This window comes from Heterodontus francisci, chromosome 5, assembly GCF_036365525.1.
Source record: "Heterodontus francisci isolate sHetFra1 chromosome 5, sHetFra1.hap1, whole genome shotgun sequence".
Taxonomy (NCBI): Eukaryota; Metazoa; Chordata; class Chondrichthyes; order Heterodontiformes; family Heterodontidae; genus Heterodontus; species Heterodontus francisci.
In genome coordinates, this window is record NC_090375.1 from 7100781 (window position 1) to 7115894 (window position 15114).

At 46.1% G+C, this 15114-nt stretch overlaps 1 protein-coding gene across 1 annotated transcript in view; it reads right to left on the reverse strand.

Moving 5' to 3' along the window:
* faim2a (Fas apoptotic inhibitory molecule 2a) overlaps window positions 1-15114 on the reverse strand; it is a 101841-nt gene that overhangs the window by 69947 nt on the left and 16780 nt on the right. Inside the window, exons 2-4 of the mRNA XM_068031061.1 lie at window positions 7658-7948; window positions 2781-2914; window positions 2503-2567 (exon numbers count right to left, since the gene is read on the reverse strand). Coding sequence (XP_067887162.1) covers window positions 2503-2567; window positions 2781-2914; window positions 7658-7904 — 446 coding nt within the window. The 5' untranslated portion in view covers window positions 7905-7948. The remainder of the gene's footprint in view (window positions 1-2502; window positions 2568-2780; window positions 2915-7657; window positions 7949-15114) is intronic.

The window sequence follows — 15114 nt, forward strand, 5'->3', positions numbered from 1 at the left end:
TCCTGCTCTGATAGGCAGGGTGTGATGTACTGGAATCCACTAAGATTCCTGCTCTGATAGGCAGGGTGTGATGTACTGGAATCCACTGTATGATTCCTGTTCTGATAGGCAGGGTGTCATGTACTGGAATCCACTGTATGACCCCTGTTCTGATAGGCAGGGTGTGATGTACTGGAATCCACTTTATGACCCCTGTTCTGATAGGCAGGGTGTGATGTACTGGAATCCACTAAGATTCCTGCTCTGATAGGCAGGGTGTGATGTACTGGAATCCACTAAGATTCCTGCTCTGATAGGCAGGGTGTGATGTACTGGAATCCACTGTATGACCCCTGTTCTGATAGGCAGGGTGTGATGTACTGGAATCCACTTTATGACCCCTGTTCTGATAGGCAGGGTGTGATGTACTGGAATCCACTAAGATTCCTGCTCTGATAGGCAGGGTGTGATGTACTGGAATCCACTAAGATTCCTGCTCTGATAGGCAGGGTGTGATGTACTGGAATCCACTGTATGACCCCTGTTCTGATAGGCAGGGTGTGATGTACTGGAATCCACTTTATGACCCCTGTTCTGATAGGCAGGGTGTGATGTACTGGAATCCACTAAGATTCCTGCTCTGATAGGCAGGGTGTGATGTACTGGAATCCACTAAGATTCCTGCTCTGATAGGCAGGGTGTGATGTACTGGAATCCACTGTATGATTCCTGCTCTGATAGGCAGGGTGTCATGTACTGGAATCCACTGTATGATTCCTGTTCTGATAGGCAGGGTGTGATGTACTGGAATCCACTGTATGATTCCTGTTCTGATAGGCAGGGTGTGATGTACTGGAATCCACTGTATGACCCCTGTTCTGATAGGCAGGGTGTGATGTACTGGAATCCACTGTATGACCCGTTCTGATAGGCAGGGTGTGATGTACTGGAATCCACTGTATGACCCCTGTTCTGATAGGCAGGGTGTGATGTACTGGAATCCACTGTATGATTCCTGTTCTGATAGGCAGGGTGTGATGTACTGGAATCCACTGTATGATTCCTGCTCTGATAGGCAGGGTGTGATGTACTGGAATCCACTGTATGATTCCTGTTCTGATAGGCAGGGTGTGATGTACTGGAATCCACTGTATGACCCCTGTTCTGATAGGCAGGGTGTGATGTACTGGAATCCACTGTATGACCCCTGTTCTGATAGGCAGGGTGTGATGTACTGGAATCCACTAGGATTCCTGCTCTGATAGGCAGGGTGTGATGTACTGGAATCCACTAGGATTCCTGTTCTGATAGGCAAGGTGTGATGTACTGGAATCCACTGTATGACCCCTGTTCTGATAGGCAGGGTGTGATGTACTGGAATCCACTAGGATTCCTGCTCTGATAGGCAGGGTGTGATGTACTGGAATCCACTAGGATTCCTGTTCTGATAGGCAAGGTGTGATGTACTGGAATCCACTGTATGACCCCTCTCCTGATAGGCAGGGTGTGATGTACAGGAATCCACTATGATTCCTTTCTCTCGTGTTCTGTGTATAATGTACTGGGAAATCCTGGCTGATCGCTGTTCTGACGGTTGATTTGCATTATACTGGCACTTGCTGTATGATCCCTATTCTGATGTCCACGGTGTGATGCATTGGAATACCTTCATGCAAAGGGTGCATGAAGTATGAAACTCTCCCACAAAAAGCAGTAGCTGGTAACTCAATTAATAATTTTAAATCTGTGATCAACAGATACGGCAAAAGGGGATATGGACCTAAGGCAGGTGGATAGTGTTATTCAAACATGACCTCATTAAATGGTGGAACAGGTTTGAGGGGCTGAATGGCCTCCTCTTGTTACTATGTTACTTTGCCAGCATCTTACCCAACACCACCACCCGCACCCTCCCCCACATAGAACAATGGCAGCTGCCACATGGAACACCATCACCTCCAATTTCCCTCCAAGCCACACATCATCCTGACTTGGAACTATAATCGTTGTTCCTTCACTGTCGCTGGGTCAAAGTCCTGGAACTCCCTCACTAACAGTACTGTGGGTGTACCTACACCCCATGGATTGCAGCAGTTCAAGGCAGCAGCTCACCACCACCTTCTCAAGGATAATTAGGGACGGTCAATAAATGCTGGCCTCGCCAGCGATAACCAGATTGTGAAAAGCGTTTTATTTTGAAGTTGGAGGATGGGAAGTAACAGTCTATTTAACAAGGAGGGCCTCACAGGCGACCACTTACGCCCAACATTGAGTCAATGGATTAATGCCCACCTTGCCCACATCTCCCCTGATGGGGTACTGAGTCCAATAGTAGCCACAGCCCCACCACTGCCCCAGCTGAGATGCACTAACTCAGCACAATTGATGACAGAACGTAGAATCCTGCTTCTTGTGTCAGCTTACGTTGGGAAACGCCATATGAGTAAGGGCAAGGAGACGGGGAACCAGCATGGAAATGGTTAGTCACCGACTCGGCTATTACAAAAGAATGAAGAGACCTACCAGAACGTAAAGACTGCCACTATCCCGAAGGTCACCATCAGCTGTACCATCAAAATGGCATAAACCTGGTGGGAGTACAAGAATCCACAAAAAAAAAAATCAGCATCCTTCATGTTACCCCAAAGCAAAACATTCTCCTCCCACTCAGCAGCAACAAGGCCTCACTCTTGGAGACAGGCAGAAAGAGGGACAGGAGGAGGTTGGGAGGCAGAGAGAGGGTTACGATCCGCTTGTTCTGATCTTCGCTTTCCCAGAGTTGCTCGAGGACATCAACTTACCTTTTGGATAAACACGTGCCGTATCTTCTGGTTGTTCCAGGTCTCTGCGGTGAATGCATCGATGCTCCCACTGGTGCTCGGGTCAGAGTAGGGAGAGAATGTGGCAGGCCCATACCCACTGCCATATGCAGGACCTGCAGAGCAAAGTAAAAGGAAATTGCTGAGCCTGGATTAGATTCTAGCCTGTAGCTCACTCCTGGGTATTCAACATCTTACATTCACAGAGCAGGTACAATGCAGGTTAGATACAGCATAAAGCTCCCTTGGCACAGTATAACACTGGGGTATAATACTGATGGATACAGGTCTGTCCCTGTATTACACTGGGATACAGTACTGGTGGGTACAGGTCTGTCGCTACATAACACTGGGGTACAGTACTGTTGGTGACAAGAATTTTTGTTTTTGTTCGTTTCTGGATGTGGGCATCGCTGGCTTGGTCAGCATTTATTGCCCATCCCAAGCTGCTGTTGAGAAGGTGGTGCTAGAACCATAGAAAAATTACGGCACAGAAGGAGGCCATTCAGCCCATTGTGTCCGCGCCGGCCGAAAAAACGAGACGCCCAATCTAATCCTACTTTCCAGCACCTGGTCCATAGACTTGTTGGCTACAGCACTTCAGGTGCAGGTCCAGGTACCTTTTAAAGAACTGAGGGTTTCTGCCTCCACCACCATTCTTAGCAGTGAATTCCAGACACCCACCACCCTCTGGATGAAAAAGTTCATCCTCATGTCCCCTCTAATCCTTCTACCAATCACCTTAAATCTGTGCCCCCTGGTAATTGACCTCGCCGCTAGGGGAAACAGGTCCTTCCTGTACACTCTATCTAGGCCCCTCAATTTTGTACACCTCAATTAAGTCACCCCTCAGCCTTCTCTGTTCTAAGGAAAACAACTTTAGCCTATCCAATCTTTCCTCATAGCTGCAACTATCAAGCCCTGTCAACATTCTTGTCAATCTCCTCTGTATTCTCTCCAGAGCAATTATGTCCTTCCTGTAATGTGGTGACCAGAACTGTACACAAAAACTGTGACCTAACCAGTATTTTATACAGTTCCATCATTACAACACTGCTTTTGAATTCTATACCTCGGTCAATAAAGGAAAGCATTCCATATGCCTTCACCACCACTCTATCTACCTGTCCTACCACCTTCAGGGATCTGTGGACATGTACTCCAAGGTCTCTCACTTCTTCTACCCTTCTCAATATACTCCCATTTATTGTGTATTCCCTCGCTTTATTTGCCCTTCCCAAATACAATACCTCTCACTTTTCTGGATTTAATTCCATTTGCCACTTTTCCGCCCACTCAACCAAACCATTGCTATCATTCTGGAGTCTACAGCTATCCTCTTCACTATCAACCACACGACCAATTTTTGTGTCATCAGCAAATTTCCCAAACATGCCTCCCACATGCAAGTCCAAATCATTAATATATACCACAAACAGCAAGAGACCCAACACTGAGCCCTGTGGAACACCACTGGAATTCGCTATCCATTCACAAAAACATCCGCCGACAACTACCCTTTGTTTCTGTTCCTGAGCCAATTCTTGATCCAACCTGACACATTCCCCTGTATCCCATGGGCTTTCATTTTACTGACCAGTCTGCCATGTGGGACCTTGTCAAATGCCTTACCAAAATCCATGTAGACCACATCCGCTGCACTATCCTCATCAATCCTTCTTGTTACTTCCTTAGAAAACTCAATTAAGTTAGTAAGACATGACCTCCTCTTTACAAATCCATGCCTTTCTAAGTGGCAGTTTATCCTATCCCTCAGAATAGATTCCAACAATTTACCCACCAAAGTCAGACTGACCGGCCTATAATTATTTGGCCTATCCCTCGCACCCTTTATAAACAATGGTACAATGTTCAGACCTCTAATCCTCTGGTACCTCTCCTGTATCGAGTGAGAATTTAAAGATGACCCACAGCACATCCGCTATTTCCTCCCTGGCTTCCTTTAATAACCTGGAATGCAATCCATCCGGCCCTGGTGATTTATCCGCTTTCAAGGATGTCAGACCCTCCAGTACTTCCTTTCTCTTTATGCTCATATTTAATATTTCACACTCCTCTTTAATTACAATGTCTGCATCAACCCTCTCCTTTGTGAAGAAAGAGACAAAAAACTCAAAGAACCCTGCCCACATCTTCTGCATCCACACATACGTTCCCTTGTACAACTCTGATAGGCCCTACCCTTTCCTGCTCTTTATGTACTGATAAAACATCTTTGTGTTTCTCTTGATTTTACCTGCCAATAATTTTTCATGTCCGCTCTTTGCTTTTCTAATTTCCTCTTTTACTTCACCCCTGCACTTTCTGTACTCCTTTAGGCTTTCTAAAGTATTAAGATTTTCATGATCGACATAAGCTTTCTTTTTCTGCTTTAACTTACCCTGTAAGTTTCTAGATAACCAGAGGGTGCTAGATTTGGCAGTACTACCCTTTATCTTTGTGGGGACATGCCTACACTGTGCCTATAGAATCTCACTTTTGAATACTTTCCACTGGTTTGCCACTGATTTTCCTTCCAGTCGCTGTATCCAGTCCACTTTGGCCAGGTCACCTCTCAGCTTCTTAAAATTCACCTTCCCCCCCCAATTTAGAACACTTACTCCTGTTTAATCTTTGTCCTTTTCCATGATTATGCTAAAACTTACTGCATTATGGTCACTATCTCCAAAATGGTCACCCATTGTTACTTCCTCCACTTGCCCTACTTCATTATCGATGACTAAATATAGAATTACGCCCCTTCTCCTTGGGCTTGTTACATGCTGGCCAAAAAAATTTCGAATGCAGTTCAAAAATTTTGTCCCCTCTGTGCCCTTCACTTAGTATCCCAGTTGATATTGGGGTAGTTGAAATCCCCAACTATTATTGCCCTATAGTTTTTGCACTCAAATTTGCCTACATATTTGTTCTTCTACCTCCCTCTCACTATTTGGGAGCCTATAGTACACTCCTAGTAGTGTGGTTGCCCCTATTTCATTTGAGCTCCGCCCATACAACCTCATTTGATGACTCATTTAGCTTATCATCCCTCCTCAAAGCTGTTATTGATTCCTTAATAATGCTACACTCCTCCTTTTTTTATCTCACTCTCTATCCCGCCTGAAAACTCTATATCCAGGGGTGTACAGTTGCCATTCTTGCCCCTCCTTAAGCCAAGTTTCCATTATAGCAACGATATCATGTTGCCATGTGTCTATCTGGGCCCTCCGCTCATCAGCTTTATTTACTATACTCCTTGCATTTAAATAAATACGCTTTAACACTGCCAAATTACTGTGCTGCACACTTTTTAACCTTTGCTGCTTATGTCTGCCTCTGCTGAGCTGCCTTCTTGAACCACTGCGGTCCTTGGGGAAATATGTAAGTTCCCTTTTTAAGTACCGAACACACACACACACACACGATGAGTTATGTTGTGCCCCAAAAATGGCATACAGTCTGGCATCCAAGTACATATAGACGGGTCACTGGGATCTTTTCTGGAGCAGTTCTTTTCAGGCAGTGTCGCAAAGTAATCTGGCAGGCTTTCCAGGTGTTTCCTCGGAGAAATGCAGCATCAGAGGTTTTAGCTCACACGCACTGGATTTGCAGGGTTTATTCAAAGAGGTCGGGAAAGAGGAGCTGGGTGTTTTTCAGCAGGTGATAAACCCAACTGTTTTCAACACAGTCCACACCCCAACTGAAACAAAACAATATACCAAAAGCAAAATCTCGACCACCATAATATCTTGAACTTCCGAAGAAGGGGCACTGACCCGAAACGTTAACTCTGCTTCTCTTTCCACAGATGCTGCCAGACCGGCCGACTGGTTCCAGCATTTCTTGTTTTTATTTATGCTCGTTTCCAGCATCCGCAGTATTTTGCTTTTATTTTAGGGAAACAAGCATATTGGATATCGGAAATTAAAAATTAAGGCCGGTGTGGACAGGACAGGCTGAATGGCCTCCTTCTGTGCTGTAATTTTTCTATGGTTTCTATGACAACAAACTTGCACACTCCCCTGTACTGTACCCCAGTGTTATACAGTGACAGACGTGACCGCCCCAATACTGTACCCGTGTTAGTGACAGACCTGTCCACCCCAATAATGTACCCGTGTTTTACAGTGACAGATCTGTACCCACTACTACTGTACCCCAGTGTTATACAGTGACAGACCTGTCCCCACCAGTACTGTACCCCAGTGTTATAATGACAGACCTGTACCCACTAGTACTGTACCCCAGTGTTATGCAGTGACAGACCTGTACCCACTAGTACTGTACCCCAGTGTTATACAGTGACAGACCTGTGCCTGTTCCAGTGCTTTCAAAGAGCTATCTAATTAGACCCACTCCCCCTGCTCTTTCCCCATAGTCCTGTAAAATTTTTCTCGCATATTTATCCAATTCTCTTGTAAAAGATAATAATGGATTTGCTTCCACCTCCTTTCAGATGGCATATTCCAGATCACAATAACTGGCTGCGTGCTGAACTAACCTGCTGCTATTTCCAGGTTTCTTTTCAAACTGAAGTTCAATTCTCAGTCACTGGTGATGCTTGCACTGGATCACACGTACTGGAAGAGGCATATAGGAGCAATACTAGTCACACAAAGGGTAGTGGAAATCTGAACTCTTCCCTCAAAAGGCTGTTGAGCCTGGAGAACAACTGAAAATGTCAAAACTGAGACACATACAATTTTGTTCAGTAAGGCTGTCAAGGGTACAAAACCAAGGCGACTAAATGGAGTGAAGATACAGATCAGTCATGATCTAACTGAATGGCGGAACAGCATACTCTTATGTTCTTCCAGTATAGGATGGGCTTTCTAAAAAGATTCAATGGAAATACTTACCGGGGTTGGGCTGTACAAATGCCCAGCTGGGATGCACAGGCATAGTCGGATGCTGGGACATAGGCTGCTGGCTTGGATAAGGCCGTTGTACGGAGTAAGCCTGCTGGCCTGGGAATGACTGCTGTATGGAATAAGACTGCTGGCCTGGGAATGGCTGCTGTATTGAATAAGGCTGTTGGCCTGGGAATGGCTGCTCCTTGCTTGCCATCACCTCAGCGTAGCTTGGCGGTGCTGCAGGAATTGCCATGATTCAACTGTCACTCCCCGTTCAACAGGAATTCGGATAGGATTCTAGGAGAGAACAGAATGCAGTTAGCAAGTTATATAAACACGCTGGCTCAAATCTTCAAGGAAAGCACCTTTCAAACCCTTCACAAAAAGGTAACTGTGCATGGAGGCGCAAGATGTGCATTTGGTTCTTAATGAATACTTTGTGTTGGCTTCCACAAAAGGGACGAAGCAGATACTGTAGTTCAGGAGCAGGTGTGAAATATTGGATGGGATAAACATACAGTGAGGGAGGAAATATTAAGGTCTTAGCATCCTTCAAAGTGGAAAACTTACCAGGCCCGGGTGAAATGTAACCGAGGCTGCTAAGGGAAGCAAGTGAAGAAATATCAGAGGCTCTGACCATTATCTTCCAAGCCTCCCTAGCTATAGGTGTGGTGCTGGCAGATGAAATTTAATGCAGAGCAGTGTGAAGTGATTCATTTTAGTAGAAATAACAGGGAGAAACTATAAAATAAAGGGCATAATTTTAAAGGGGGTACAGGAGCAGAGAGACCTGGCTGTATATGTGTATAACTCATTGAAGCTTACAGGCCAAGTTGAGAGCACGGTAATAAAGCATACAGCGTGTAAAAGCATGAGCAGAGAATAGGTCATTCAGCTCATCCATCCTGCTCCGCCATTCAATACGATCAGGGCTGATCTTCCACTTCAACGCCTTTTTCTCACACTATCCCCATATCCCTTTATGTCATTTGTATTTAGAAATCTGTCAATCTCTGCTTTAAACATACTCAATGATTGAGCTTCCACAGCCCTCTGGGGTAGAGAATTCCAAAGATTCACAACCCTCTGAGTAAAGAAATTTCTCCTCATCTCAGTCCTACAAGGATTCCCCCTTATTTTGAAATTGTGTTCCCTGGTTCTAGACTCCCCAACCAGGGGAAACATCTTAGCTGTATCTACCCTGTCTATCCCTTTAAGTATTTTGTAGGTTTCAATGAGATCACCTCTCATTCTTCGAAACGCTAGAGAATACAGGCCCAGTTTCCCCAATCTCTCTTCATAGGTCAGTCCCGCCATCCCGGGAACAAGTCTGGTGAACCTTCACTGCACTCCCTCTATAGCAATAATATCGATCCTCAGGTAAGGGGACCAAAACTGCACACAGTACTCCAAGTGTGGTCGAATCAATTGAAGCAAGACGTCACTACTCCTGTACTCAAATCCTCTTGCAATAAAGGCTAACATACCATTTGCCTTCCTAATTGCTTGCTACACCTGCATGTTAGCTTTCAGTGACTTGTTGACAAGGACACCCAGGTCCCTTTGTGCATACATCTACACTTTCTATTCTCTTACCATTTAAGAAATACTCTGCACATCTATTCTTCCTACCAAAGTGGATAACCTCACATTTTTCCACATTATACTCCATCTGCCACATTCTTGCCCACTCACCAAGTCTGTCCAAATCCCCTTGAAGCCGCTTTGCATCTTCCTCACACCACACATTGCCACCTAGTTTTGTGTCATCTGTAAACTTGGAAATACTACATTTGGTCCCCACATCCAAATCATTGATATATACTGTGAACAGCTGGGGCCCAAGTACTGGTCACTATGGTACCCCACTAGTCACAGCCTGCCAACGTGAGAATGACCAGTTTATTTCTACTCTGATTTCTGCCTGTTAACAAATCCTTAATCCATACCAGTATATTACTTCCTATCCCATGTGCTTTAATTTTGCTAACTAACATGATCGTGTTGAATGGCGGAGCAGGCTTGTGGGGCCGAGTGGCCTGCCCCTGCTCCTAAATCGTATGTTTGTATGCAGATAGATTGGAGAAGTTTGGACCTTTTTCCCTTGAAGAGAAGGTTGAGAGGAGATTTAATAGAGAAGTGTTCAAAATCATGAGGGGTCTGGACAAAGTAGCTCAGGAGAAACTGTTCCCACTGTGGAAGAATCAAGAACCAGAAGGCACAGAATTAAAGAAAATGGCAAAAGCAGCAATGATGACATGAGAAGTGGCTGGGATCTGGAATGCATTGCCCGAGGAGTGTGGTGGAAGCAGATTCAATTGAGGCATTCAAGAGGGCAATGGATTATCTGAAAAGGAAGAATGGGCAGGGCTACAGGAATAAGGCGGGTGAGTGGCACTTGGTGAATTGCTCCTTCAGCAAGCTAGCACAGACATGATGGCCCAATGGCAGTCTTCTGTGCTCTAACCATTCTATGACTGAAGGACTGATAACATTGTACCATTGTTTAAAAATCCGAGTAATTACAGGCTGTTTAGCCTAACCTCCGTAGTGGGAATATTATCGAAAAAATTCTGAGACACGGTGTAAGTCATCATTTAGAGTGGCACGGATTAATCGAGGAAATCCAGCATGGATTTGTTCAAGGAAGCTCATGTCTGACTAACCTGATTGAATTTTTTAAGGAAGTAACAAGGAGGGTCTATGAGGGTGGCATGTTTGATGTCGTCTACATGGATTTTAGGAAGGCTTTTGACAAGGCACACATGGCAAATGGCAGACTGGTCAGTAAATTAAAATCTCATGGGAAAGTGGCAAGTTGGATCCAAAACTGGCTTAGAGGCAGAAAGCAAAGGATTATGATTGATGGGTGTTTTTGTGACTGGAAGGCTGTTTCCAGTGGGATTCTGCAGAGCTCAGTCACAAGTCCCATATGCTGTGCGCAGTATATATCCATGATTTAGATGTACATGCGGCGGCATGATTAAGAAGTTTGCAGATGTTATAAGTTGGCTAGAGAAGTTACAGAAGAGATTTACCAGGATCTGGTCAGGAATGGAGAATTTTAGGCATGAGGAAAGATTGGGCAGGCTGGGGCTCTCTTCTTTAGAATACAAGAGGCTGAGGGGAGATTTAATTGAGGTGCAAAATATTGAGACGCCTAGATAGAGTGGATAGGAAGACCTATTTCCATTAGCAGAGGGGGTCAATAACCAGGAAGCATAAATATCAAGTAATTGGTATGAATCAAGCAAAGTTGAGGAGTAATTTTTCCACCCAGAGAGTGGTGGGGGTCTGGAACTCACTGCCTGAAAGGGTGTTCGAGCCAGAAACCCTCATCACATTTGAAAAAACACTTGGGGACGCATTTGAGGTGCTGTAACCTACAGGGGTAAGAACCAAGAGCTGGAAGGTGGGATTAGGCTGACGAGCTCCTTCTATGCCATAAATCTTGCTATTTTACTAACTTCCGGACACCTCAAAGTACTTTTAAGTGTAACCACTAACAGCAGTCAACTTGCACACAGCAATGTAAAGAAGAAAATAATCTGTTTTAGTGATGTTGGGTGAGGGATAAATATTGGCCTGGACAATGGGATAATTCCCCTGCTCTTCTTTGAATAGTACCATGGGATGTTTTACATCTATTTTTTTTCCATTCAGGGATATGGGCATTGCTGGCTAGGCCAGCATTTATTGCCCATCCCCAATTGCCCTAGAGAAGGTGGTGGTGAGCTGCCTTCTTGAACCGCTGCAGTCCATTTGGGGTAGGTATACCAACAGTGCTGTTCGGAAGGGAGTTCCCGGATTTTGACCTGGCGACAGTGAAGGAACGGCGATATAGTTCCAAGTCAGGCTGGGTGTGTGACTTGGAGGGGAACTTGCAGGTGGTGGTGTTCCCATGCATTTGCTGCCCTTGTTCTTCTAGTTGGTAGAGGTCGCGGGTTTGGAAGGTGCTGTCTAAGGAGCCTTGGTGCATTGCTGCAGTGCATCTTGTAGATGGTACACACTGCTGCCACTGTGCGTCGGTGGTGGAGGGAGTGAATGTTTGTCGATGGGGTGCCAATCAAGTGGGCTGCTTTGTCCTGGATGGTGTTGAGCTTCTTGAGTGTTGTTGGAGCTACACCCATCCAGGCAAGTGGAAAGTATTCCATCACACTCCTGACTTGTGGCTTGTCGATGGTGGACAGGCTTTGGGAGATCAGGTGGTGAGTTACTCGCCTCAGGATTCCAAGCCTCTGACCTGCTCTTGTAGCCATGGTATTTATATGGCTACTCCAGTTCAGTTTCTGGTCAATGGTAGCCCTGAGGATGTTGATAGTGGGGGATTCAGCGATGGTAATGCCGTTGAATGTCAAGGGGAGATGGTTAGATTCTCTCTTGTTTGAGATGGTCATTGCCTGGCACTTATGTGGCGCGAATGTTACTTGCCACTTATCAGCCCAAGCCTGGATATTGTCCAGGTCTTGCTGCATTTCTACACAGGCTGCTTCAGTATCTGAGGAGTTGCGAATGGTGAACATTGTGCAATCATCAGCGAACATCCCCACTTCTGACCTTATGATTGAAGGTAGGTCATTGATGAAGCAGCTGAAGATGGTTGAGCCTACGACACTACCCTGAGGAACTCCTGCAGTGATGTCCTGAGCTCAGACAATTGACCTCCAACAACCACAACCATCTTCCTTTGCGCTAGGTATGACTCCAGCCAGCAGAGAGCTTTTCCAGATTCCCATTGACCTCAGTTTTGCTCGGGCTCCTTGATGCCATACTCTATCAAATGCTGCCTCGATGTCACCTCACCTCGAGTTCAGCTCTTTTGTCTATGTTTGAACCAAGGCTGTAATGAGGTCAGGAGCTGAGTGGCCCTGGTGGAACCCAAACTGAGTGTCACTGAGCAGGTTATTGCTCAGCAAGTCCCGCTTGATAGCACTGTTGATGACACCTTCCATCACTTTACTGATGATTGAGAGTAGGCTGATGGGGCGGTAATTGGCCGGGTTGGACTTGTCCAGCTTTTTGGGTACAGGACATGCCTGAGCAATTTCTCACATTGCAGGGTAGATGCCAAAGTTGTAGCAGTACAGGAACAGCTTGGCTAGGGGCGCGGCAAGTTCCGGAGCACAGGTCTTCAGTACTATTGCCAGAATATTGTCAGGGCCCATAGCTTTTGCAGTATCCAGTGCCTTCAGTCGTTTCTTGATATCACGCGGAGTCAATCAAATTGGCTGAAGTCAGCCATCTGTGTAGCTGGGGACTTCAGGAGGAGGCGGAGATGGATCATCCACTTGACACTGATGTGCTGGGCTCCCCCATCATTGAGGATGGGGATATTTGTGGAGCCACCTCCTCCAGTTAGTTGTTTAATTGTCCACCATTCACGGCTGGATCCAGCAGGACTGCAGAACTTCGATCTGATCCGTTGGTTATGGGATCGCTTAGCTCTGTCTATCGCATGCTGCTTATGCAGTTTGGCATGCAGACAGTCCTGTGTTGTTGCTTCACCAGGTTGACACCTCATTTTGAGGTATGCCTGGTGCTGCTCCTGGCATGCCCTCCTGCACTCTTCATTGAACCAGGGTTGGTCTCCTGGCTTGATGGTAATGGTAGAGTGGGGGATATGCCGGGTCATGAGGTTACAGATTGTGGTTGAGTACAATTCTGCTGCTGCTGATGGCCTACAGCGCCTCATGGATGCCCAGTTTTGCATTGCTAGATCTGTTTGAAATCTATTCCATTTAGCACAGTGGTAGTGCCACACAACACGATGGACGGTATCCTCAATGTGAAGGTGGGACTTTATCACCACAAGGACTGTGTGGTGGTCATGCCTAAAAATACAGTCATGGACAGAAGCATTTGCGGCAGGCAGATTGGTGAGGACGAGGTCAAGTATGTTTTTCCCACGTGTTGGTTCCCTCACCACAGGCCGCAGACCCAGTCTAGCAGCTATGTCCTTTAGGACTTGGCCAGCTCGGTCAGTAGTGGTGCTACCGAGCCACTCTTGGTGATGGACATTGAAGTCCCCCACCCAAAGTACATTTTGTGCCCTTGCCATCCTCAGTGCTTCTTCCAATTGGTGTTCAACAGTGAGGAGTACTGACTCATCAGCTGAGGGAGGGCGGTAGGTAGGAATCAGTAGGAGGTTACCTTGCTCATGTTTGACCTGCTGCCATGAGACTTCATGGGGTCCGGAGTTGATGTTGAGGACTCCCAGAGCAACTCACTCCCTACTGCATATCACTGTGCCACCACCTCTGGCGGGTCCGTCCTGCCGGTGGGACAGGACCCGGGGATGGTGATGGCAGTGTCTGGGACGTTGTCTGTAAGGTATGATTCCGCGAGTATGACTACGTCAGGCTGTTGCTTGACTAGTCTGTGGGACAGCTCTCCCAACTTTGGCACAAGCCCCCAGACGTTACTAAGGAGGACTTTGCAGGGTTGAAGGGCTGGGTTTGCCGTTGTCGCTTCCTGTGCCTTGGTTGATGCCAGGTGGTCCGTCCGGTTTCATTCCTTTTTATTGACTTCGTAGGGGTTAGGTACAGTGGCTTGCTAGGCCATTTCAGAGGGCATGTAAGAGTTAACCACATTGCTGTGGGTCTGGAGTCACATGTAGGCCAGACCTGGGAAGGACAGCAGATTTCCTTTCGTAAAGGACATTAGTGAACCAGATGGGTTTTTACAACAATCAACAATGGTTTCATGGCCATCATTAGACTAGCTTTTAATTCCATATTTATTAATTAAATTCAGATTCCACCTTCTGCTGTGGTGGGATTCAAACCCATGCCCCCAGGGAAACACCCTGGGTCTCTGGGTTACTAGTCCAGTGATAACACCACTATGCCACCGCCTACCCCATATGAGCGCACAGATGGGGCCTCAGTTTAATGTTTCTACCAAAAGCCAGTACCTTTGACAGTGCACATTCCTTAGTTCTGCACTGGGACTGTTGGCCTCGATTATGGGCTCAAGTCTGTGGAGTGGGTCTCAAAGATACAACCTTTAGACTCAGACGAGAATGCTGCCCACTGGGCCACAGCTGATCCCATTTATTCCACCAGCCAAAATAAAATCATGGAGACCATCATATTGTTGTAAAAACCAACTGAGTTATGAAAACCTATCATGTGTTGGAGGTGACATATTTTGGATGAGCTTTTAAACTGAGGCCATCTGCTCTCAAATAATAGTGCAGTTCTGCCATGTCCTGGACATAAAATTATCCCTTAAACAACATCACAAACTCAGATCAAGTGTGACTGATTTCCTTGTTTGTGGGATCTTGCTGTGTTTCATGGCATTTCGTACATTAAGTGCTCCATTTGCTGCGAAGCACTTTTGGATGTCCTGAGGTTGTGAAAGGCCATATACATAAATGCAACTTCTTTCCTAGACCTCAGCACCACAACTAGACTGAGACAGAGTGTACACACTGATGATGGGAGTTTCTGTTTTCAAGG